The sequence below is a fragment of the Curcuma longa genome, chromosome 7, assembly GCF_044706935.1.
Source record: "Curcuma longa cultivar G26 ecotype Majalengka, Jawa Barat chromosome 7, ITB_CL_G26_1.1, whole genome shotgun sequence".
In the NCBI taxonomy this organism is placed as follows: Eukaryota; Viridiplantae; Streptophyta; class Magnoliopsida; order Zingiberales; family Zingiberaceae; genus Curcuma; species Curcuma longa.
In genome coordinates, this window is record NC_133867.1 from 6949298 (window position 1) to 6976197 (window position 26900).

The 26900-nt window shown below is 37.8% G+C and overlaps 5 protein-coding genes across 5 annotated transcripts; 1 reads left to right on the top strand and 4 right to left on the bottom strand.

The window, feature by feature from the left end:
• Positions 1-871: 871 nt before the first annotated feature.
• Positions 872-2254, bottom strand: LOC141832163 (phospholipase A1-II 5-like). Its single transcript, XM_074719651.1, is given in 2 exon segments — positions 872-1251; positions 1253-2254. Coding segments are annotated over 2 exon segments (1281 nt in total). The 5' UTR covers positions 2237-2254; the 3' UTR covers positions 872-954.
• A 5742-nt stretch (positions 2255-7996) lies between these two features.
• Positions 7997-11056, bottom strand: LOC141832430 (plant cysteine oxidase 2-like). Its single transcript, XM_074719934.1, has 6 exons — positions 10969-11056; positions 10401-10897; positions 9149-9267; positions 8916-9075; positions 8621-8827; positions 7997-8337 (listed from the first exon to the last, which is right to left on the bottom strand). The coding sequence occupies exons 2-6, from the start codon at positions 10612-10614 to the stop codon at positions 8210-8212; spliced, it is 828 nt and encodes a 275-aa protein (XP_074576035.1). The 5' UTR covers positions 10615-10897; positions 10969-11056; the 3' UTR covers positions 7997-8209.
• Positions 11057-11911: 855 nt separating this feature from the next.
• On the top strand, positions 11912-15457 carry LOC141831847 (ATP-dependent Clp protease proteolytic subunit-related protein 1, chloroplastic). Its single transcript, XM_074719252.1, has 9 exons — positions 11912-12203; positions 13437-13552; positions 13638-13835; positions 13931-14035; positions 14165-14227; positions 14633-14744; positions 14832-14893; positions 14981-15163; positions 15233-15457. Exons 1-9 carry the CDS (start codon positions 11981-11983, stop codon positions 15317-15319), a joined length of 1149 nt encoding a protein of 382 aa, XP_074575353.1. The 5' UTR covers positions 11912-11980; the 3' UTR covers positions 15320-15457.
• A 634-nt stretch (positions 15458-16091) lies between these two features.
• LOC141832431 (cytokinin riboside 5'-monophosphate phosphoribohydrolase LOG7-like) lies at positions 16092-19558 on the bottom strand. The gene is made up of 7 exons (XM_074719935.1): positions 19322-19558; positions 18569-18666; positions 18349-18379; positions 18019-18118; positions 17862-17932; positions 16832-16975; positions 16092-16398 (listed from the first exon to the last, which is right to left on the bottom strand). Exons 1-7 carry the CDS (start codon positions 19475-19477, stop codon positions 16300-16302), a joined length of 699 nt encoding a protein of 232 aa, XP_074576036.1. The 5' UTR covers positions 19478-19558; the 3' UTR covers positions 16092-16299.
• Positions 19559-20706: 1148 nt separating this feature from the next.
• LOC141832433 (uncharacterized) lies at positions 20707-24695 on the bottom strand. Its single transcript, XM_074719936.1, has 3 exons — positions 24343-24695; positions 22139-22219; positions 20707-21289 (listed from the first exon to the last, which is right to left on the bottom strand). The coding sequence occupies exons 1-3, from the start codon at positions 24499-24501 to the stop codon at positions 20888-20890; spliced, it is 642 nt and encodes a 213-aa protein (XP_074576037.1). The 5' UTR covers positions 24502-24695; the 3' UTR covers positions 20707-20887.
• Positions 24696-26900: the final 2205 nt, after the last annotated feature.

Genomic DNA, 26900 nt, shown 5'->3' on the forward strand with positions numbered 1-26900 from the left:
CAAATCCGACAGTCATTTCCTTTTAACTTTATATGCAAAAAAAAAAAAGTATCCAAGGGACTAGGCCTGATAACTTTGTAACCGCCTGTTATTCTTGGACGGTCGCGTATTCGTGAGAATATTCGCGTCCCCCTTAGTAGGTCCACATAAGACAGTGGTTCACAGGACGGAGGTAGCTGAGGTGGCGTGGCAAAGATGAGATGACCAAGACAAGACGACTGAGGCCGAGACGGTCAAGACCGAGATGGCTGAGATCGGTGTAGCCGAGAGGATTCCTGAGACTCGAGACCGAAACGGTCTAGACAAAGTAGCCGAGAGAATTCCCGAGGCTGAGATGGCCGAGACAGAGTCCGAGGTCGATATGACCGAGATAGAGTAGCTGAGGTAGAGTGGCCAGGATAGAGATCAAGATGGTCGAGACAAAGTAGTTGAGCTGAGGTAGAGTGCTGAGATAGGATACAGAGCAGAGATGGCCGAGACTGAGACATGCAAGACTAAGATGACCGAGACGAGACGGCCAAGATCGAGACAACTGAGACTAAGACGATCGAGACGAGATGGCCAAGACCGAGATGGCTCTGGAGGCCCAAGTGAGATCCAGGACTGAGCCCATGTTGAATCCAAAGTACGGTTCGAATTGGAGGTGACAACTATCTCACCTTGGTAGAATCGTTTCTCCTAAATTCATATTGACTCATCTTATGGAACACTGTTTTGACCTTCACTTAACTCTTAACTTTTATCTAGAGGGGACGTCTGCATCCGAGACTATATTAAACATAAAAGAAAGTATTTATATTCACATTGTTTGGGAGGAAGGAAGGTTTATAACATAATTTTAGGGGGCTAACGACGTAAAAAAGACATAATTTTTAATATTTTTATTTTATTTATTTATTTGGTGAGGAATAGAAACCGTGACAGTTGATTTAACGGTCGAACAGCTCTGAGCAATCACTGGCCGGCCTGCTCCTCTTCCTCCTCCAGAATCTTCCCAGTCGGCTTCAAAGCGAGCGGGGTGGGGATGCCGCCCTCCGGCGGCGGAGTGAGCGACCACTCGCCGTCGGCGCCCAGCACCATGCCCTTGTTCTTCTCCACCCACCACGACCCCGGCACCAGGTACTCGTCCTTGAGGAACTCCGACGACTTGTTCACCAGCGCCACGCTGCGCTTCACCCTCAGCTCGAACTCTCCGGCCGTCCCGTTCCACCCCGCCACCACGTGTAGGATCCCCTGCAGGTTGTGCCAGTCGCCTGGGTTCTGACGACTGCTTCAGATACGGCGACTTTTGGCAGTCCACCTCCAGCACCGTGCCGGCGGTGTCAACGAAGCCCAGCAGCCCGCTCGGGTACTTCGGGATGAGATCGGTCTTGTTCCTCACCTGGAGAACTCGCAGGTTGGGCAGCTTCTCCAGGCGTTGGTTGAAGGCCCTGTTCCCCACCTGCGGGCTCCCGAACACCACAGCGCACACCGGGAACGTCGCCCCGCCGGCGCCGGTCCTCGACAGGCCGTTCTCCACGATGTCGAAGGCGCTCAGGACGGCGAGCGTGGCGCCGAGGCTGTGGCCGACACACACGATGCTGAGGCTCTCCTCCTTGTACTTCTCCACCAGCGCTTTAATGGCGAACGTGAGCTGGTCCCTCGCGCTCAGCTTGGTGTACGGGGAGTCGGCGTTGCTCGCGGTGTAGATCACGTACCACCCCTTCATCACCCTGCTACTCGACGTCGTCGCCACTGGTTTAGAAGAGAGAATGGTGTCGATTTCGACGGGCTCCGGCTTAAACACGTCTAGCCACTCCAGCGTCCGGATCGTCCCCCGCCAGACCACGTAGATCACCCGCCGCCCTCCGGCGGAGGTTGACACCGCGACGTAGCCCATCCAGTTGGAGTCCTTGCTCCAGGCGCCGTCGCCGGCGAGGTGGACGGGGAACATGTCGTTGGGGACGGAGATTTCGGAGGTGGCATAGAGGTAGTCGTAGACCTCGTAGTCGGCTTCGCCGGGGAAGAAGACGTCATGGAGGAGGGTGCGTTTGCCGTACCGGCAGCTGCCGCAGTACTTGGAGTGGGTGTCGCTGTTGAAGGAGTCGTAGGTGACCTGGCACAGGTCGCCGCATTGGAGGAGGAGGCCGCGGAGGGAGATGTCGAGGGGATCGAGGAGGCCCGACCAGTGGTCGGAGCCCAGCAGCTCCGACCATGACGGGCTGCGCGCAGTCTTGCCGGTGGTCTTTGGCTCCATGAAGCGTGGAGGAGGATGGCCGCGTTTAATTTGGTTAAGATCTAGATCGGTTGGTGGCATTTATATCCGTCAATTTTATTTTCTATCAAATAATTTAAATAATTATAATTAAAATTTTATCAATTCATTTAAAGACAGACCTAAATGAGTTCATCAACGGTAGGACATCCGAGTTGTGATCCAGGGACCCACGGTTCGATCCCTAGCTATGGCGTATTTACAAAAATTTTCTTCTAAATGGAGAATGCAATCAAAGGATGTTAAACATCTGGATTGACTGTCGTATGATTTACCCTGGTGGTTGATGGGAAACTTCTATGGGATTGGATCGGCCACCCCCAGGGATTGAGTCCATGAGACTGACTGAGATTTATATCATTCATACGCAATCAAAGGATGTTGGGCATCTGGATTGGCCGCTGTATGCGCTTCCCAATTTACCCTGGTGGTCGGTGGGAAACTTCCGTGGGACCGGACCGACCACTCCCAGGGATTGAGTCCATGAGACTGATTGGGATTTATCATTTTTTTTAAATGAGCTCATAACTCATGAGTTGAGAATTAAAATCTTTTCCCTTCAAAACTCAAAATTAAAATGCAAAACTAAATAAATTCATGGACTGATCCGTCTAATCCGTAATTCATCCGATGAACAAATCGATCGAGTAAGTTACTCCATCATAAAGTGGTCCATTTGATAATACTAGTCACATTACAATCGAGATTGAGATGGGTAAGATCCTTCTCACAAACACATGCCAAATCCTCTAAAATAATAATCTTATTTTGGTATGCCACCAATTATTTAGGCAAACTATTTTATCAATTTGATCAATTTTGAATCTAAATAAAAGTTTAGAGTTTGAATTCTTATAATAATAATAATAAATATTAGGAGAGGTTTAACTTGTTATTTTATGGCAACATAAAAAAGATATAAGAAAAGAAAAAAAGAAAAGTAATAAAAATAATTATTTTATTTTATTTATTTATTTATTTTATTTCGCGAACCAAATGGATATTGTTGGCGTTGATGATAGAATTTTAAGGAGGAAATCATCGTCAAAATTATATATCTTGTTGTTTTCTTATCTTTTTTGTTATTTGTGACAAATAAATTGTTCTTTTGGATGAATAGCGAAAAAAGGAGCCCCACGATATTGATAGAACGGAAAGCTCCATTTGAACAAACCTTATCATCAACCTCCTCGAACAAAATCATAAGCTCTCAATTGGTGCCCCAAGATATGATACGATGATAATTTTTCAAAGACCGAAGATAGGATATTTTTCAAAGATGAAGTCATGTATTATTGGACTCCGACTTTAGCCCGAGGTCCCATCTCAAGTTATTTTAATTTATCAATTATTTATTTCATCATCTTTAAATTCTTAAATTAAATTTGATTATTAATCTGGGTCAAATTTTGATATTGATAGAATGGAAAGCTCCATTTGAACAAACCTCGTCGTCAACCTCCTTGAACAAAATCATAAGCTCTCAATAGGTGCCCCCAAGATATGGTATGGTAATAAGAGATAGAATGTTGAAGACGATGCAATACAGTGCTATGGTGGCTAAGAAGATTGAGAAGGAGCAAGGTAAGGTGGAGAAGATTACCTCATCAAACACTTTCGGGATCTTCTCGGCAGAGTTCCCGTAGCGCCACGGGATGCACTTAGTGGATGATGTGGCGGATTTTGATTAGTCTTATATGGTATGGATAGTCAAGGGGTAAATTGATGTGTCGAGTCAATAATTAACACAGAATAAACCTTCACCTTAAGACTTAGCCTTTTGGCCTTTCTCGGTCTCTCGGCCACTCAACCCCTTGGTCTCTCAATCACTCGGTCACTCGGCTGACCTCTCAACCACTCGACCTTTCAGCATCTCGGCTTCTCGACCACTCAACCACTCAACTACTCATCCTCTCCAAATCTCTCAGTCAAGTGGCCCCTTGGCCCCCTTGGTCTCTCCGCGCACCCCATCTCGGCTATTACACTTCGCCTTACACAGAAACTACTAAGATTCCTCAAACATGCTGTACCTGTGAAGGGGTCAGGGCGGTTACGAGATTGTCAAACCTAGTTCCTTACCCTCGGGGCTGTGCATGAAGCCAAAAGGTAAAAATAATCAGCGACTACCGCGTCGCAGGACAGTTACGAGATTAGCATACTTGGTCCCCCAGATGTCTCATGTCGGGATCTCATGTTGGTAATCGGCAGAGCCGGTCTCTTCAAGCCCCGACCAATGATCTCTGTCGGATCGACGTAGAGATGCATTCTCCGTGAATATATAAACCCTTCGTAAGGTGTGAACAACCCTCTCGGTAATTTTTAGTAACTACCTATACTCGTCTTCTTCTTTTACATCTTCATCTTCTTTTATGGATACTAACTTGAACGTCGAAGTGGTCCGTCGGAACTCACCGACACCAGTCTAATACTTTCGCTCAATCTATTTTCAAGTTCTTTCACCGGCGGAATAGAAAGCTGGTGTGAGTCAGATATTTTGTTGACTGATGATTTACTATCCACGGCATCCGGTCGGAACAGTGGGCACCACCACCACCTTGTTCCCGATGGACATCGCCTTCTATTGTCATTCCCAAAGCGACCACCGTGATATATAACGCTGGAGGAGGTGTACCACATCGATGCATAAACTCACATTTTTTTTTGGATCCCATGGGGAGGCTGTTAAATTTGATGTCCAGATCCATCTCAACTCTAATTCTTGAATCCGCGCCTTCATTAGCAGATAAGGTTTTAGTATCCGCTCTGAATGCTTTAGCTGATCGTGTTGATCAGCCCTTCTTCTTCGGAAATTTACATCGACATTGCGTGTATCGTGTTTGGTATGGTAGACTTCTGTGTGGAAGAAATGATAAAGGAACATATCCAAATCATTCCTTTGTTTGGTTGTAAGATTTGGGCCATTTCTATCAACCTAACTTGGTCAGTCTATTTTAATATTCCTACTACTTATGTTTTGTTTGGAAGGAGATGAGGGAAAGAGTTGATCAGTCCATTTTAATCCTACTACTTATGTTTTGTTTGGAAGGAGATGAGGGAAAGAGAAGGAAGGGTAAATAAAAGTACGAGAACTTTGAATTTTTTATTTTTTTGAAAAGGAGTGAGGGGAAAAGAGGAAAAATGTAAGTTTTAACTCCACTTCAATTTGAAGTATAAGAAAAAGGAAGATAATTTTAAATATTATTTATTCTAATTTTATCTCTATTTTAAAAATATTAATTTTTAAATAACTTATTTAATTTATTTAATTTAAATTTTTTAAATTTCTCATGATCTTTTTTACATTAGTAAATTTTTATAGAAATATATATAAAAATATCTATTTATCTTTTATCGTACCAAAATATACCGATTCTATATTTCGCATGCTTATTGTATATCTACTCATTATTTTTTTAAAATTTTTATTTATTTAAGTCATAAATATTAATTTTAGTTAGTCTCACAAGATAATTTTGACAAGAAAAATTTTATACTGATTTAATGAGTTATACATATTTTTTTCACATATAGATTCATTTTAAAAAGTAAGAATATTTTTATAATTTTATATATTTAACTTTCATTCTCGTTTCTTTTCTCTCAAACAACAAGATAACACAGGTTATATTAATGAAATTTCCTTTCCTTCCAAACAAGAAAAACATAAATACTTTCCTTCTCCTCCCTTTTCCGTTAATGAACCTTCTCTCATCCCGTCCAAATAGAATGTTAAACTGACCGAACTCGATGCACCCTAACCAACCCAGTATGCTCGGCTTACCTACCCAACAAGTAAATTGGATCCGTCGGATTAATCCGTCCCATCAACTAATTTGAAAACGTTCATATGAAATCACATACACAATGCACGTTCTGCCACCTTCTTGTAGTCTGCAATTATTCCTCCACTCTCCATTCGACCTCTCTGTCTTCCCCACAGATCGGTAACTGGCTAGAACACTAGACATACAGAACTATGCCTGCTATTTTCTTCTGCATGCTGCTCGTTGTGGTCGTCTAATGGCTTGTCTTGCAACCCAAACGGTTTCAGATCCAATTTCAGTGCCGGCCAGCGTCACTTCCAACTGCAGATCTTTCTGTCTACTTCTCCGTTTATCGATTTAATAAAATTTATTTATGTTCGTTCAATATAATAAAAAAGTTATTCGAATATATACGAAGCCTCTAATAACTTGTTCTCTTCTTATATATTGCTTCCCATCTTCAACACCAAAATGGTACCTTGTTCTCCATGACATGGCTCGGGTGCTTCGACTCGGCGAGGAAGATGGAAGCTTACACCGATTCCCTCCTACGGCCCGTGCCTTTGTGTCTTCATATCCGAGGATTCTCGAGTCATCGCAACATCGACACCATCAACAACTAGAAGTAAGCCTTTTCGAAAGAGATGCGTTCATTTTAGTGTTGTTCAGTCGACTAAGCACTCATCCTTGTTTTACTTAGCCTCTTGGCCTCTCTCTATGGAGTGGTTCAAGTGAAATTGTGCTGCCTTCCAGTGACAACAACAGCAGTAGTAGCAAGACCAGTGGAATCATCGGGCAATTGTCGCACTTCGAACATGGCAGAGAAGGTGTTCATGGATCGCTGGGAAAGATGATCACATCGGCCGCGAAAGGATCGGGGAAAGGCAAGACAAATGCTCGAGATCCCAACAAGCATTCTTCTGGAGCTGCCATCAGAATGTGCTCCAACTGCAACACCACAAAGACACCTTTGTGGAGAAGTGGCCCTTGGGGGCCTAAGGTATCCATATACATGATCATAACTTATCGAAAACAAAGTAATCGAAGAAAACACTCGCGGAGCTTGTGTAGGTCTTGTGGAGTGTTTGAGAGTTTTATAGAGGTTTAGAGAAGCTTCTTCAACCAAATTTTGTATAATGAGATGTTTCACCTGTGCTAACCGTTCAAACTATGGCTTAACGCATATGTGTTTGTTTTCATGGTGCAGTCTCTTTGTAACGCATGCGGAATAAGACAAAGGAAGGCAAAGCACGCTATGGAAGTCGCGGCAGCAGTGGCTATCGGTAGCGGAAAGAACCCGAGGAGTAAACCTTGCAAAGTGCTCAAGGAGATGAAAAGAGAGGAGAGTTGCATCCTCCCTTTCAAGAAGCGTTTCAAGATCACTAACCTTTGATGATCCTCCTTGTGCTTTTGTTTTCCTCCAATGTCTACTCAAAATGTTCATCCATTTTCTCTCTGTCGAATTCTCTAGTGCATCATCATCAATAACACTCTGTATAAGTTTTATCGCGATTAATATTTCATCATCCAAACAACTATCAAGTCGTCGTATCAAATGGCAATGCTAGATAAGACGGTATTTCGCGACTACGACTTATGCCTTAGCACCATGGTTCCCAAGGGTGAGTATATACCTTCAGGCAGTTCACTCAATTCCCGTGAAAGAATACAATACTTCTCCAACAATGAACATACTATTTTCGAAACCACACGACCAAAATAGTCGATAACTTTTCGTTGCAGTTAAATAGCTATGTGTTCGACATACTAACCAATCCAACCATATACATAAAACACCAAGACTTAACATCAGCAAAATGGAAACTTGTTATGATTGATACACCGAAGAGAATCCCAAATGATCATCATCGAGTGGATGATACAAAACGATACTACAAAACTCATGCGAAATAGCACCCCAAAAAACGAAACAATGCGGAGAAACAAGAACAATTGCATGATAACAAATGGTGATTTCAGAAAATTAAGATCTTTCAGAAAGGCTACAAAAACAAAACAAAAAATCCTTGACAAACTCAGTTTCAGGCGTTGCGAAAATCAGAAAGGCATTGTATTTAAATTCCATGAGCTTTAATACCTAAGATTGTTCTCCACGGTAAGCCACTACGACCAAAACCAATATATTAGGTAGCTGAAGGAATTTAAGCCCATGACCTTTTCTTGAAGCTTCTTATTTCGACTCTAAAATCCTCGGGCCTCTATACTCTGCACTGCGCACAACAAGATCATCTGGCTCGCTCCCCCTCTCTTCGAGCCATGCGTGCTCCTCATTGTCGCCTGATGCCAGAGTCGCATCGCCTGAAACAATGCATCGTATCATTAAACACGCTCATGTAAAATTTGCTACACTGAAACAGATATGAATCAGTAATCCAATCTCAAGATGGGAGATCAATAGTTGATACCGTTTTGTTGCATTTTTCTATTATAATTGTTTTCAAAAGAAATAATCAAAATTGTGATATCCACATATTCATCAAATGTGTACTCCTTATTATGCAATAAGGTATTAATCTTTTAGACTCTTAACTCATGTAATTGTTCATACATTTTACTAGATTGCAAGTCAATAGAAACATACCCGGGAAACTCAAGAATGCGTATTCCTTGTAGTACGTACAAATGCGACCTTCGTCATCATTGTATGGTGGTCCAAGGACATCTAACACTGCACAAGAGGTTACTGCAGTAAAACAATGCAAGTTACCCCCAGTGGTAGGGTATAAAACAGATGTCCGACGAGGTGCTGTAAATACAGCATCAGTGTTCACCTTGGCTAGACATGCACCTGTAGAAATGCAAAAAACCACTAATTTAGAAAGGACATTCTTCCTTGGTATTTTGTTCAAACTAAAGTAATCCAATAGCTCACACACCACTAGAGGATTTGATTTTCACGTTCGAGCTCTGAGGATCATTAACCCAGTCATACGATTTAATGTGCATCGACCCGAGAAGGATTTTACTAAAAACAGTCATGCTTGGGTGATTGTGAAGTGGAATTGCAGCTGCTTGTGGTAGACAAAAGATACCAATCTGCAAAAAGCAGTATTGAATCAATGAGAAATGCTAATACAATTAGTAACGAAAACTAAGGAGCAGTCGGTACTGAAAAATTAAGACAGTCGTAGAGGTGCAAATATGTCACAGGAGGAGGCCCATCAATCCCACAGTTCTGAAAATATGGCGAGTTTGGACTTAGGCCAACATCATCAGGCTTCAGAGTATCTATACGAATACGACAATACAACAACCATATCATATAGATAGACAAAATGCACAAAGCATAATCAGGAAAGTCAGCAAAGGACCTCATGCAAAGTAAACAGATAAATATTTGTGCCTAATTCTGAATCCATGTGACCATAAAATTTTGCAAACTAAATGAGTGCGATTACTCAAGTCCTCTAAATTCAATCTGAGAAGAAAACTTCAGTTAAAACATGCGAGTGAAGCTTCCACATAAGGCTTGATGCTAATCTGGCAGAAACATTACGATATGACAGCAAGATGATGTAGAAAACTTAAGGCAAAGTATCTGAGAACCATGGTAAGCTTCAGTAGGATATCAGATGAAGAACATAGGCACAACCAAATATCTAGTTTAAGATGTTATGAGGGAAGCTTTATACTCCATATAGACCAATATTAACTTGATGATTAGCAATAAACCAATAATAATAATAGACATTAAGATGTAGTTAACAGCTCTAATTTAACTTATCTAAGTAAACACATTGTTAATTTGGATGGAGCTCATTCATCCCCCATCTCAAAATGACTAGTAATTTAGGAGTATACCCTCTTAATATATAAACAAAATAGATCATTTGTGCTCCTACAGGTGTGGTACAGTAGTTAAATATTTAGAGGAATCACAAATGGGGCGAATATCCTAGAGGTTGGCTTCTGAGTATATACAAGTTGTACTCCGAATTCACCTGATAGGCAAACCAAGGGGAAATACCATCTACCTCTAGGATTAGTCATACAAAGTCCGAACACCTGAATCATTTGTACTTGTTCATATAAGACTAATAGATGGGAACACCCCATCTTTACCCTCATGCTCATAATGACTCAAAGGTATCTAATATAACAACAACCAAACTTTTATCCCACTAAGTGGGGTGGATTATATGGATCCGAGTTTATCATTGTTAATCAAGTCTTCTTTGACCTCCCTCTCCCTCAAAGGAATCTAATGCCATGTCAAATTACAGTGAAGTTAATCCATCCAAAATCACAAATCATTCAGGAGAAGAGACACACTCTTAAGATATAGATATGATAGATCACCGTACTTGTTCTATATTAAACTAATACAAATGTACGACAAGTGCATTGGGCTGGATAAGTACCAAGTAAAGATCGAAGGCGATCGACATTCTCCGGCGACGGAATGACTCCGCCCTCCGCGAAAACTTGCTTGCAAGTCTCAAACAGCCTCTGCACGGCTCTGGCCGCCTTCTTCTGCCGCCGCTTGCTCTTCCTGGCAGGACCCTTGCTCTTCTCGGGGGCCGATTCTACCCTCCCGTCGCGGTCGTCGGCAACCAAGTTGCCGCCCACCCTCATCCAAAACAAAGGGCAAGTCCTTGATCGGAGAAAAACCACTCAAGGGACGATAAAAACCAAACCTTTAAGCGACGATCCGAATGCTGAACCTCCAAGATTGAAGAACGCGAAAAAATCTGATTTTTTAGAAGGGAATAAAAAAAAAAAAGGACGGAAGGAGAACAGTGGCCGATGTCCAATCGCCACAGTGCTGATGATCAAACTTTGTCCTTTCTGCCCCGAAAAGGAAAGAAATTTATGCTCCGGATCCCTAATTTGGGAGAGTGGCGATTCTGGGTGATTCCTGTTGGATGAAGGCGATGGGGAGGGGATTCTTGGGCTTATAAGGAGAATAAAGGGATGAGGGAGGCGTACCATTTTCATGGAAAGGAAGGGGAAAACCATGGGCGCCATGGCCACGGAGCTTCTCCGCTTTCCCGTGGGCTGCCATAAACTGCCTTTGGTTTCTCTCTCTCTCTCTCTCTCTCTCTCTCTCTCGCTCTTATTGAGCCGTTTGGTTGAACGGTGGACCAGCACAACCACCTCCTGTCATAACTTTACACGTGTCGCACGGCAAATTAGATATTTCATTATTTTTTATAAATTTTTAAATAATAATTTTACATGTATAATATATAATTTTAATTGATATAAACTGATCTATAAAATCATACTTTGTAAATTTATTTTATTTTTATTTTTAGAGATAAATATATAAGGCAAAAATAAAAAAGGCATCCTTTATTTTCATTTAAAAAGTGCCACATATTTTAAAATTATTTTAATCAAAACTAATATAATATAGAATGATTTTAACCAAAATTGCTATAATAATTTATGAATAATTTTAACTAAGTTAAAATTTTCACTTTTTAACCAAGTTAAAATAATTTTAAATTTAATCGAAATTAATACAACAATATTAAAGTTATTTTTATTATGTCGAAAAATATTTTTAATACAATATTATTTTATGTGTAATAATCTGATCAAATATTAACAATTTTGCTCTATTTTAAAACAATGTTGTGAGATGAAAATAAGATGAGCATTGTTTTATTGTTACCCAAATATATATATTATAATTTGTGTTAAAGTTAAAATTCCAAAAAAAATTTATTTATAGTTTATTTTATATTTATTACAAAATATATTTAAAAAATAAGAATAAAGTTATTTATTTTATATGTTTTTTCTTTGGGATAAATCAGAGTTTTGCTTGTTCAAATGAACTTCCATTCATAGCCAGTTGAACGGAGCGTGCGACGCACGTGCCGAGTTCCACAGTAAAAAAAAACGAAGAAATAGATAACCAATCGGCCAGACGCTAGGGTTCCTTTCTTCTTCCCCTTTCTCGGCTCAGAGGCCACAGCAGGAAGCTTCGTCCATGTCGATCGCGCTGCGCCCCCTCTCTGTCTCCTCGTCCTTCGACGACGTCTCTGGTGTCCCCAAAAACTCTTTTTGGGGCTTCTCCAGGCTTTCGGCAAGTCCCCGTAGATCTATTGCCGTCGCTTCGAGGACAAGGGTGGCCTGTAGATGCGAGTCGCGGTCTTCCAACAACTACGACCACATACCCCGCAAATTCCGGGAGGAGAATCTCAAGGAGGGATGTAAGTTCCGTGTGAGCCTTACTATCGAATTTAGTATGCAATTCTCTGATTAAGATTTTCTGATAGTGTTGCATATCAGTGGACTATGTTGCTTTCATTGGTATTGCCACTCTAGAGAGGGAAGGCTGTGAGGAAAGTAGATGGTTTTCCAAAAGGATACAATCAACTACAAGACTTGTTATATAAGTTTGCGTAAGGAAGTCTTAGATCATTTAGAATTTCTTGGATACCTAGTACATCCTTGATAGTTCAAGTTGACTATCATGATTGTATGTTGTTAAAAGTCAAACAAAAAGCTCAAGGTTACATGCGCCATGGGAACAGTCTAGGATATTATCTATTTTTTTTCTTCTCGTGTAAACTGTACTGTTCTAAAGTTCTTTAGGTTCTCCTTCATTTAGTGTGTAAATTCAGAATGATATCATATTAATGGCTTGTTGAGGCATTATCATGCTAGATATGCAGTAGTAGGGTACAGTAAAGTTGCAGCCGTGTGACCTGGAGGTCACGGGTTCGAATCTCGGAAACAACCTCTTGCAAAGTAGGGTAAGGCTGTGCACAATAGATCCTTTCCTGGGACCCCACATTAGTGGCAGCTTTGTGCATCGGATTGCCCTTTATATGCAGTAATAGTAGTAGGGTAGTCTTTTGGGGGCAAGTTAATGTTTGCACTAAGTTTACAAGATATGCTATGATAAGGAAACTTAGCTAATAATTTACTGAATAGATCTGATGAATATCTTGTGGAATTGAGTTACGAGATGCCGTGTGAAGGCTGTCTTGTTACTGAAGAACTGTGTAAATGAACTAGACATTGGCTTCTTTAATTTCTTCACATACAGAAAACCTCAAGAATACGAGTCACATGATATGCTTAATTGATGCCCATGTTACTGCACAAGCCTTTCTTCCATCACAGATCATAATCCTTTGTATATGTTTAGGCTTCCACTCCATGTCGTGTAAAGAAGTGATTCCTCAGATGCTAAACTTTTGGGTTCGTGCTAGTTTAATGCCTTGCTAATTTCTTGGTTATTTCCCCTGCATAACAGAATCACAAATTCAGTTATCATCTTTTTTTGTTTTGTTTTAAAAAATATTATTCTACTTTCAAACCATATTCCTTGTTCATAGTTTATATTGTTTTTTTAGCAGCCCAAATTGCTGATCCTTAGCCAAATAGACTTTGTTGTTGGATGTGTTTTCAATCGAAACCTCTTTTTTCTATAACAGTGAAGCAAAATTATGAGAGTTTTCCTCAGTCCATGTATGGCCTTACTCCATCGCAAATGGACATGTTCTTGACAGAAGATAACCCTGTGACACGGCAAGCGACAAAAGTCACAGAGGTAATAACAGCCTAAATTTGTTGGTCTCAAAATCTATGTTCAAATATCTAAGCGGGTGTTGAAGTCTCCTTGTGATGCTTAACAGGAAAGCATTTCTTCTGCAAGAAGTTACATCGACAATGGAGGGATGTATAGTCTAAATGGCTTGGAGGCCTCATCAAACTACACTATGAGTGTGAGTATGTATCGTGGGGGTGGTCGAGGATATGGAAGACTAAGAAGTGCTCCTCCAGACTTGCCTTCTTTGCTCTTGGATGCTCGAATAGTTTACCTTGGCATGCCTGTAAGCCACATACATTTGGTCAATAAAGCATTAGATAAATGTGGGTGAAAAATTTTCTTTGCAACTCATGTAAATATCTATGTTGTATCGAACAGATGGTTCCAGCTGTCACTGAGCTTCTTGTTGCTCAGTTTATGTGGCTAGATTATGACGATCCATCCAAACCTATATATCTCTACATCAATTCATCTGGGACTCAAGTAAGTTCTGCTGTAAACATTTACTTATTCAATTATCATATATCCTATTGGACTATATATTCTGCTGAAATAGCTAGAAATTTCATAATTTTCACCAAATACTGATTCATACGATATACCAACTTCCAGAATGTGGAGGGAGAGACTGTTGGATCTGAAACTGAGGCTTATGCAATTGCTGACATGATAAACGTAAGTAAACTATTTTTATGTTCTGGAATGGGTTTGGGCCTTACTAGCACTTGAGTTAAGTTTGTTGTTTAGCGTTGGATGTCACTTCTAGTTCATTTTTCTTTTCAATTCAGAAATTCATATTAGATCTACATGGTTTAATTGCAAAATATAACTTATGTGTTTCAACATTTAGCCTTTTCACACAGCTCTCCGTCTTCAATTTATCGTCAATTTTTGATATTTTACTATCAATTGTCAAATTTTCAGTGCCACCTATGGAAATTGACATCAATTTTAATGAGTAAACACAATGACATAACATAGTTTGTCTATTTTCGTGTGTGGTAAATTGAACATCTGAACTTTGTTAATTATGCTACATTTTCTCTTGGATCAGACATTTTATCTCGATTTCTTTGACAGTATGTAAAACCCAAGGTTTATACGATAAATGTCGGCATGGCATATGGTCAGGCAGCAATGCTGTTATCTCTGGGTGCCAAAGGCTTTCGCGGCTTGCAACCAAATTCTTCCAGTATGTTACCACACACTTTCCAATAGATTTGTTTTTTTGTTTTTGTTTGATCAGCAATTCTTGCTTATTGACAAAACGATCATACAGCCAAATTGTATCTGCCGAAGGTGTACAAATCCAGTGGTGCCGCTGCCGACATGTGGATCAAGGTGATTCTCGAGATTTACTCATTGATATATTATCAACACATTGATATACCATGAATCGCGGTAATATCTTTCTTACATCTCTCTCAGGCGAAGGAACTTGATGCCAACACTGAGTATTTATTGGAGTTGTTAGCCAAAGGAATAGGTAAGCCAAAGGAAGAGATTAAGAAGGACATAGAGCTTCCGAGATATTTCGACGCACAAGAAGCTATTGCCTACGGTATTGCAGACAAGATTATTAAGCCAGAAGATGATGCATTTCAGAAAAAGGTAACGCTTTACTTCTTCGTAACTCAGATATCGAAACTACTTTATCAAAATTTTCCATTTCTTATACAGAACTATGATGAGCAACTAGCACAATCAAAAGCCATGAGAAAAGCAGGTGGAGCTGGTCCACAAGCAACACCATCAGGGTTTAGGTAAAAAAGATGATAAAGCCTAAGTTACACACTTGTGGAGTTTGGTTTCCTATGAAGATAACTTATATTTCTCCTAAAAAAGAACTTATTTTTCTGGTGAAACAAGTATTTAGCTTATAAATATCGCAAGGAAACATCTTTATATGCACATATATTTTTGGCTTCAATAATTTCCCCTATTTCTTGAGTTATAAACTTGTCTATGATCCATCTCCATGGCTAGGCTTGTCTTTTACATGTACTTTCCAAACCATTCTTTGTTAGAATAGTTTTGTTCATTTTAGCTGATGGTGCCCTATTTTGATGAGCAATCTTTGTCAGCCTAGTCACTGCAGGAAATCTTTAAACTTATGTTTTAGTCATCTTCGACAAGATGAGTAGCCACTCGAAAAAGTTTAGGCTGCTCGACAGCTTTGGGTGGTAGAACATCGGTTGGCAGAGGATGTAGAGGGTCCTAGTGCTGATGCCACAACCCTGATAAAGAGCCTTGTCCCTTGTTTTATGAACACCAAACTTGTGCAAAAAGATGCAAATGCTAGGTCATTTTTCCTGTTCAAGTTGGTTCACCCTCTGCCCGCCATGTTTACAACACTCGTTCGTCCAATCTTTATTCACAATCAACACACAACAAACCACACACCATTCTTCAGAGAAACTGAAGAGGAATGAGAAGTAATTTCATCAAATACATGTCTATGAAGAACAAAGGAAAAAGGTATGGTCAAATTCACTCAGTTTATGCACAATAAACCAGATACAAATCCAGAACCAAATCTATCCACAATTCCACTCATGAATTCAAAGGAAATGAAGAGGAATGGAACATAATTCATCAAATCTTCCTGTGTGGAGGGGGACCAATTAAATACAAGAAGCCTATGAAGAACAAAGAAGTTCTGATTGATATTTACTATACTTTTGTGTTTGGAGTATAGTGAGTTCTGTTAGTGGCCAAGAGGAGAGGGTTGGAGTAGGCCTGAGAAGTTAAGAAGCCACGCCGGACTCCGGTTCCGGCGCAAAGCTGAGGGGCTTCTGCTCAGTAGTGTCCCACACCAATTTGGATTCATATTCTGGTATATACTCCTGCAATAAAACCCAAAATTCTTCACCCCAGAAGAAAAAGATGACCAAAAAGTTGTGATCATATCATGCCCCTTATAATTGTTCTTTTAACTCTTTTATCTTTAACAGCTTAACCTTAATGGTGCCCCTTAAATGTAGATGAATACTCATGCATGGGTCTAATTGACATAGAATGTTAAAATCAACATGATATAGTTTTCACTCAAAGTTTACTTGTTTGAGTTTTTTTTCAAGTCTAAAATGATTGCAAAAATAATAATCAAATTTTATTCACCTTATCTAGTCTATGATATAATAAAGATGTCTTTGTCATAATTTTATATTGTCTATGTATTCATGCTAATCAATCTTCTTAGGTGATATAATTGACGAGCTAATATAAAATTGCAATGCGTGAATCATAAGCTCGCATTAGTTGGTTTTTTATGTGTACCTCAAGTTTCCTCATCAGCTCCTTGGCGGAGTGGGCAGATATAATTATGCGCCTAGCAGCCTGTGAAATGAAGCCTTCTTCGACCGCCATGTCGATGAATGATAACAATGAATTATAAAAGCCATCGACGTTCAACAGTCCAACCTGTAACGAAGACTTTGACTAGACATAAAAGAAAAACAAATAGAATATCTAGTAAACACACATTTCTTTTAATCTAAACAGTAAATTTTAAATAAAAAAATTATATTACATATTCATAGGATGTACTATCAGTGAAATAATCCAATCAATTACAAGAAAAATTTTGAAAAAAATATATAAATTCCTTCTGCATGATCTTTATTCCTTAGTTTATCATTATTTATTTATATTTAAATAAATTTAAATTATTTTTATCATTGTTAATCAAGTTTTTTTTATCATGTTTAATGTATATATTTATTATAATTTCATACAATTTAATGGGCATATTTATTAATCATCTATGCATATGTCAATATCATTTTAAATGATTTTTGTGAAGTTCTCTCAATTCATTTTAATATTTTTACTTCTGCAATTATCTTTTGTTCATGTACTTAAGTCATAATTTAACATTCAACTCTAAATAATATAGGTCTGATCATCATTTGTAAAATATTTCTTAAAATTTAGAGATAATCTATTATCATAAAAAATATCTGATAGTCTTCTTTTAAGTCATCTTATTTGTATTATATAGAAGACATCTCTTTTAACCCTTCTATCATGAAAATAATTATAAATATTTAAAACTCTCTCACAGATAATTTATCCTCTCCTATTTTAATTCCTGATAAAGGAACTGTTTCACACGTTTCTACTGGGCGTTGGAGTACATTCCTAATATGCTTATAGAAAATGGAAGGTGTGATATGCATGCACTTACTTTACATTTGACAAAAAGCCAATTCTATAAACAAAACTTAGTTTGAGAAGAAACAAACAAATTGAGATCAGATAAAGAACTGAAGGAGACAAAAAAAATTAGGGTTTTTTTTCTCTATACCGGCTTTTTGTGGATGCCAAGTTGAGCCCATGTAATCACCTCCAGGAGCTCCTCGAGTGTCCCATAACCACCTGATCATCTTAAGATTAATCGATGTAAATTGAATATCTAATATAAAAAATTAAGAATTTTATAGCAAGTGATTAAGAAAGTCTACCTGGTAAAGCTACGAAGGCATCTGCTTGGCGAGCCATTTCAGCTTTCCTCTCATGCATGTCTGATACTTCCCTAACTTCTCCTACTGGCCCCCCAGTTAACTATAGGTAACAGCAACAGAAGAGCAAACAAGCAATGCTTTTCATTCACATTTATTGTTACTTGTAAAAATATAATATGGAAGATAATAGTTTAAGTAATTAAGAGAAAAGGAATCCAAAATTCAAACACACAATTCCTAATGTCATATTCTCGAAGAAGATCGTGCATAAACTTATGAAAACATCTTAATTAAAAGAAAGAAAGAAAGAAAGAAAGGGAACTGACTCACCTCCTTTAGCATCAAAGACTTTGGAATAACACTGCATATAAGGATATAAAGACGCGATTAAAGTGAATTATATCCTAAATTTTACAAACTTTTATAGTGTGATACAGTGGTAAAGCGTTTAAAGAATCAGAATTTGAATTCTATATTCGAATTCTAATAGGGATGAATATGTTCTTATAGATAAATCAGCTGAAGTATTAAACAAGAGAGAGAGACTGACCCCAAGACATGGCGCCCTCCATCATGGACTGCATGAGAAACAAGGCCCATCAACCCAATGCTCCCTCCTCCATACACCAAATCGATGCCACTGTTCACCTGCAGAAGAACATGCAGATGAGAATAAGAACACATGCAGATCAACAGAGAGCGTTTATCGGATTGCTAATTAATTGCCCCTTGCCATGGCTAAAGGAAGAATTAGTGGAAAACAAAGCCATGATTGAGTCGCAAATGGGATGGACGTCCAGCTTAGTGGGAAAAGGTTGAAGCCACGACGCCATGGCCAGCTCTTTCCGATCTCAGGGAAGGACATCTGGCTCCGTTAAACAATAGATTATTGCTTTCTTCTTCGTGCGATCGGCAGAGATCACGCGAGAAGGCTGATCGAGGGACAGCCGGATTACAGCTAACAATCCATCATGCCACAACGGACAGCACGAGCATACCTTGAACGACAACCTCATCCAACCTCTCTTCGAGATGCAATCGGTTCGATTCTCTCTTTGGGGGAAAAAAACAAAAAGCGTAGCTTCGAAGCAAAAGGCCAAAAAGATGAAACCTTAACCAGTGCATCCGCAGAGAAAAATCCACTAACAGAAAAAATCCCCAAAATTCATTGCTTTCGATGAAGACCCCATTGAAAAATTAACGAAATACGGCACAAAAAAAGGGGGGCAGTAGTTCTTTGAATCCACGGGAACAGGAAAGAAAAGAGAGATTGTTCAACTTGATTGAGGAAGCAGGTAATTACCAGTTCCTTTCCGAGCTCGATGGCGGCCTCTTGATAGCTCGGCTTCTTCCCGCATTGGCTCCCGCAGAAAACGCATATCCTCCGAAACCTTGACCCTTGCTCCGCCGTCGTCGCCGCCGCTTCCGCGACCGACCCTACGCTCCTTGCTCCCTCCATCGAATCCAATAGCTGTATATCGAAGAAAGAAGCGCAAATCCAATGCTCTGCAACAGTAGCAAGACGAAGACCGATTCCCGGTATCCTCTCGTCCTCCTCCGCTATTTGAAGAAGGAGAGACCGAGGATTCTCGAACTCTTCTTTAATAATTTTTTTCCTAGGGTTTTGGGTGCGGGCAGCGAACCGACGATGCGGGCTCCGCATAAGTTATCACCGTAACGAGCCTCGGATCACCGTTATCGAGCCAACCAACGGCGATCGAGGATAGGTACCGCATGGAACTCGTCACAGCAGCATGCACTGATCGCCCGAATGGGCATCGCGGCAGGTCGCACCAGCAGGAGGTATTTTATGCGGAAGGAGTAACGCAGGCGGTGGTCCCCAGGGCGACCTTTTTGGAAAAAAATATAATTAATTGATTAATTATTTTTTTAATTTCATGTTGTTTGTTATGTATGACACACGAATATGGAAGAAAACATTTTAATTTTTTTTTAAAAAAATTATGATCTTTTGTGACGCAGATTATTTTATTTATTTATTATTAATTTTTAGAAGAGAGTCATAATACACAAATTTAATAAGGAGAGTGGAAATGACAGTCAAGGCATTAGCTGGCATGGCTGGGTCAATAACTGAACAAACATAAAATAAACATTATGAAATCATATAAATTTTATAAAAACAAATATTAATAAACACTAAAAACTTTTAAAACATAGAATCCAACTTTTAAAACATAGAATCCAATTTTGTTTTTATTATTTCTTTGAATGATTTACCATAATAAACTATTTGTTATGATGATAATATTGAAATGAAAAATGATATGCTACATGCTCTCATTTCTTAAAATGTAACATGAAATTCAACATAACACACTCAATTGCATGGATATGAGTTCCACTGTATGAATGTGGAACCCTTGCAAAAATGATCCTAAATATTTAAAACTGTTTACTTGAGTGTGTCATACTTAAATTTCATACTATATTTTTCATGTCTCATCTACCAATACAATATCATCTGTAATGTATCATTAAGGACTTAGAGCTGACCCTTGATGTAACCCTATCTGGAAATGCTTAGTTAATCGAGTCTTCAATATACTCTTAATTAGGATAAACATGAATCTGTGACAAAAGTTGAATAATAAATCCCTAAGCATAAAATAGAAGGTAAGAATTCCCCTTATTCTTATATAAGGGAACCATGGAATAATAAATCCCTAAGCATAAAATAGAAGGTTTATGAACCATGGGATTCTTTTTCATATACAAAACAATTACCAGACTCATAAACAAAGCCCACACATACTATTTAGAGCACTTGCGAAAGAGAGGCAGAGGGAGGGATAGGGAAGTTACATATGATTTGCATTACTACTCAGCTTCATTCTTGGGGGCGAAACTACGAATAGGATTGATGAGGTGGGCTGTCTGTATGAATGTCCATGGTCGTATCGTTGCAGCTGAGAGAATTCGCGTCCCGAATTTGATCCGAATCATGGTTCCTGGTTCCTGCATTTCCAGAAGGTGGGGCATCGTTCGCGTAAAAACCGCTTCCGTTGGCAAGGTGATACGGCTGAAGGCTCCTGCGCACAGGGCTGGAAAGAGCATTCGAGAAAACGGAGTTTTTTGCTTGATCAGTGTGGCCGCTTCGAGGGAGAAGTCCAACAGTTGGCTGCCCAAACAAACCGGATGGACTTTGGAAGACTGAGCTTATAGGATGCATTGTCGCGGGCGGTTGTTGATTTTGAAATGGTGCTCTTGGGGGTGCTAATCCATCTTCTACAGCATAGTCCATCTCAGTCTGGAAGGTTGAACAAACATATTTCAGTTAGACAAAGATGCTACTTTAATTTGCAACAAAAAAAAACACATATAATCTGAATATTTTTCAGCCGAGGAATCATGGGGAAATTCCTACATATTGAATGAATACCAGATATCTATGCATTAGCAACAGCCATCCAATAGATCAACCTCATACTCGAACAACGGCCAAGAGACGAACAGGAACCGTAGATTAAGATGAGCACGCGCGGCAACATGTTTTGAATGAGGCACAATATTTCTTGGTTCCAAGTCCACAGCCTATGCGGATTTAGGAAGCCTTTGGGGAGATAAGACTTTGATTTTGAAATAATATCAAATGAGTTCATACGAAGAAAAATGGTGCATCTGTGAATAACATAACATAAAAACTACTTATGGTGTTGCATGACATGCCCCTGCCGACAGTATCTCATATCAGGTGATGCACTGGATCCCTAGATCTACTTCTTGTTGTTTACTAATATTTGAGTGTGAGATATTTATCACACATTGAACCATTGACGATCATCAAAATGAAAGAACCACCTCTTAGTTAATTTGTCGATTAAGTTTCTCACGCATAAAACAGTAAACAGAAGACCACAAATCATGCCCTTAGGAAAGTTGTAATGTCAGTTAGATAGGAGTATGCGATCTAGATGACATTGTAGGCTAGGTGTGTCTAGAATGAATAGATTATCTGAATATAACAGTAACAGTGGAGGAACATCTTGAAACATCGCAGTAACTAAATGCTGACAATAAACAAACTTGAATTACAATTACAGTGACTGACATAGCAGATAAATCAGACCGAAAGTAAATAATGTTATTATGGTATAACCTGAATATGGGACACTATATCAGCCACTGTGATCCTTGATCCTTCTTCATGCTTTCTCAAGATCCATTGATAAAGCTTGTCCTGCACAAAACACAGACAGGCATCATTAGCAACTAACAATAACACAATTCAATAGTTGAACAAGTGGAACTTCAGATAGAGAAGGCAACATTGAAGTTGATGAAAGAACTTATGGCTTTGTAATATATGACAAAAAAAATTAACAGTACAAATATGATAATTACTAGTTTCTCCAACAGAAGAAGGCGAGCTTAGTACAATGGTAATGTCGCTCTTGCTCCACTAATTGACAAATAGGGATTCAAGTGTTGCTTTCTCTTTGATATGGAGGATAAGATCTGTGCACAATAACCCTCCGCAAACCCAGCATTGATGAGAGTCTTGGATCATAATTTTTATACTAGTTTCACTAAGAATGTAGAAAACTTAATGCATGTTCTTCCATAACAGCCAATAACATCCTTGAATTGGTACTCTTTGTACCAGTTATTAATATTGCACACAAATATTTAAATATTAAACCATATATTATATAATGAATCTATTTGAAGAATAATGATGAATGATAACCCAGCAACATGTGCTATTCTTTATGCAACTGGACCAAGACAAGTATATGGATGAACTTTAATCAGTTTCGAAGCTGGTCACAATCTAAATTTTAGCTGATGGTATCTGAAACCACACTTTACCAGCACGAATCTCTATTACAACGTACAAAGCCAATTAACTACCTAAACTTGTGCAAGATCTCAATGCTCAGACTATTTGGAGGAGGCAAATAAAGGATCCATTACAATCTCATTGCACAATCAAAATCATGAAGCTGAATAACTCCCTAAACATATACCACATGCCAATGCTCAAACTAACTTATAAGTGGAACAAGAACTCTCACCAGAACATTCTGAAATGAGAGAATACTTGGTCCACATCGGTTAGATTTGGGTAAGTCTCAGGATCTTAGAAAGCTCAAAGAGATCACTGCCCTTTAAGATAAAGCATTTAATAAAGGGACAAACTGAGAATGTCTCTCTTGATTGGTCATGGAACAAAGACAATGTGCAAAATTAGCCGGCTCACTATATGGCATCATATGTGTGAACAGATAGCCTCATGCCCTTACAAGAACTTCCAAAATGAATGGACAAAACTGTCGAGGTCAGTCACACAGTACTTGACCTTGTTAGGAATATCAACCCAGCAAACATTCACAACAAACAAATTTCAATCAGATGGAAATTATAAGAATGGCATCAACTATTGACTTTACACCTCTCAACTAGAGTCAAACTGGCATCTTTTTGGAAAAATACTTTTCCCAGCCCCCAAAACCACTCAATGATCTTTCAGAAGGAAGAAACAAAAGGAATCACTGCATAAATCATCACAAAGCTCCTGCCCTTGTGAGATAGGTGAGGTTGCTTTTCTTCTTGCTGGCTAAAGGCAATTAATTTATTGTTTTGCTTTGCAATTGCTTGGTTGGTACCTTCTTGTTTCCTCTCGGGTTCGTAAACCAGATAAGCCCCTCAAGAGCCTAATTCAATCGAGCATTCTATAGACCTTGGGTATTGCCCAATAAAGGACTAATAGAATTGTGTAAACAACATTGGAGAAGGCAGACTTGTGAGTATATTGAGAAATATTCTCAATTTGCTGGGATTAAATTGAACAGTAAGGTGAACTTGACAACAAACTCATCTGCACTTGACCTCCAATCAAGGTGGTTCCTTCCTTTCCATGCTCCGACTGATTGTGATATATCACTTCACAACCGTTTGCCTGAAGGAACAATACTATAACTATAGACTAGCTAACACTGCCTTCTAGACTGCCCAATATGGTCAAGGTCTCTATGGTTTTTAACCAAGTATTCGTATCTAGTAACCATTGTCATGGACAATTGAGCAAATGGAACCTTTATTGGTTTGACAAAAGGGAAATACAAGGAATTGAGATATGTAATCAAACTACGTTAGATAAATTGCCCGGTCTCTGAAAGCAATAGAACCGTCGTCCCATGATATCTTCTCTACCGCTCCACTTCCTACTATTGTTTAAAAAAACGATTACATGTAACTAAATATACCCATTCTAACTCAGTTTTTGTCACAAGATTCTAAAAATCAGCTTCGATCGATGGGTTCTGCGGGAAGGGAGATTAAAAAGGGAAAGGGGCTAACCAGCGCATGGCGCTCTCCAGCCTGGAAGGAGACCTTCTGCTGGTTCATGGCCTGCGTATAGAGCTGCGACAGCGAATTGGCGGCACCGCAGAAGGTGGAGTACAGCGTGCGATCCGCCTCGTCGAGTCCCGACGCGTCCGATTTCCGCTTCCTCGACATGGCTTCAACCGAGAAGCAGCGACGAGAGAAAGCGAGATCGATCGGGATGGCGAAACCCTATCGTCCTCCTCTCCTTCACGGAAATCCCGATCAGTTTCGTCGAAGCAAATCCGCTACGCCAGACGCCAAAGAAAGAGAGAGAGAAAGGAGTAATAAACCAGAAGTCGCAGAGAGAATCCGTAAAGAAGAGAGAATCATTTTAACTCTCTTCCGTAAATAAATTTTTAAGTATAAAAATAAAAAAGGGCGTCCTTATTATTTATTCTCAAATTATCCATATTAATTTGAATATTAATATATATCAAAACTCATATATTATATTAATATTTTTTTTATTAACACGTATTTATATTTATTTTAATATTAATAATTATTTATTTTTAAATTTAATATTCACTTATTTTATTTTTATTTTATATTAAATAAATATATTTATTTATCTACGTTAACTGCGTTGAATTGAAGGTTAATATATATTTAGATATTATAATACTCATCCATGCTGATATAACATCATTTGAATATTATAACATTCATATATTAATATTAATATCAATGTGTATATTCTAATTAAAATAATTTAAATTATTCCATCAAATAATTTAAATAAGTTAAATTAAAATTTTATCAATCTATTTTATCTAAATGGATTAATCCATATAAATTATAAATCCAAGTGGACTGATCTCTGATAAGTTTAGATTAACTCGTAGATTGACAAGATTTTTTTTTCAAAATTAAAATATAAAATTTAATAGACTCTCGAATTAAATCGCATAATCCGCAACTTAAACTTAAAATTTTTATTTTTTTTATATATTTGTAGGTTCATAGACACCTCACCTAACTGATAATTCAGTTCGAATTATATTGAATTGGAAATTTTTTAACTCACCATATTACATTACGATTTTGGACAAACCTATCCACCCCCACCTTGGACTAGGGGTGAGCAAAAAATCAGTTAAACCGAATAAATCGATCAAATCGAACCAAATTTTCGGTTATTTTGGAATTTCGATTATTTTTCTAAAAAAAATTAGTTAATTCGGTTCGATTTCGATTTTAAAATTTCTTACTCGGTTAAACCGAATAAATCAAATTAAAAAATAATTTATAAATTCTAAGTAAATAAATTTATAAATTCATAATTCATTAGTAAAATATTCATAATATTTTAAAAAAATTGATTAATTCAGTTAATTCGGTCAAAAACCGAATTAACCGATAAAATACTAGTTCGGTTTATTCGGTTTTTATTGAAAAATTCAGTCGGTTTGATTGGTTCGAAAAAAATGGATTTATTCAGGTTTCGATTAATTCGGTTCGATTCAATTCGGTTCGATTCAATTCGGTTCGATTCAATTGGTTTTAACCGAATACTCACTCCTACCTTGGACAGGCCCGTCTGATAACTTCGATATCCATTGATATTTTATTACCCAAAGAAGTTTTATCACTTCATAATTTTAACCCCTATTTAATTTTTAATATATATTTACATAATCTACTATAAAAAAATAATAACAAATCTTGAATGATTCATTAAAGTAAAATAATAAACTCTAATACATATGTTCTTAATTTATTAATATTTATAAAGAAAGACTATAAATTTTTCATGAATAATATTTATGAATTAAATTTATAAATTATGTTCATTAATAATTTTTTAATTAAATTTGTAAATAAATAAAACTTTTAAAATAAATAAAAAATTAAAATATCATATTTAATAACTACTCAACTTAAAATAAACAAGTTTAAAATAATTTTAAAATTAAAATTAAAGTTTTAATAATATCTAAATGAACGAATTCAAATTTAAAAAATTAATTTTGAATAACCGTTTTAGTGCTTTAACTAATTTTAGATTTAATTTTACTTAATTCAGTTAATTTATTAAATAATTTTTTTTCTATTTTTTTAAAATTATATAATATATAAGAAATAAAAAAAAGTTTTTTTAAAATTATATAATATTTATGAATTAAATTTATAAATTATATTCATTAATAACTTTTTTTATTAAATTTATAAATAAATAAAACTTTTAAAATGAATTAAAAATTTTAAATATCATATTTAAAAATAATTTTAAAATTAAAATTAAAGTTTTAATAATATCATGAACGAATTCAAATTTACAAAATTAATTTTGAATAACCGTTTTAGTGCTTTAACTAATTTTAGATTTAATTTTACTTAATTCAATTAATTTATTAAATAAATTTCTTTTTTTTCTATTTTTTAAAATTATATAATATATAAGAAATTAAAAAAAAAAGCCGTGGATTTCCCATCATGGCACACGTTAGTTATCCTACTCCTCCGAGGTGCAGCTTAACGCTGCGACCTTTATTACTGCGTCGGTGTCGGAGGGGCTTCGCAATCGCCGG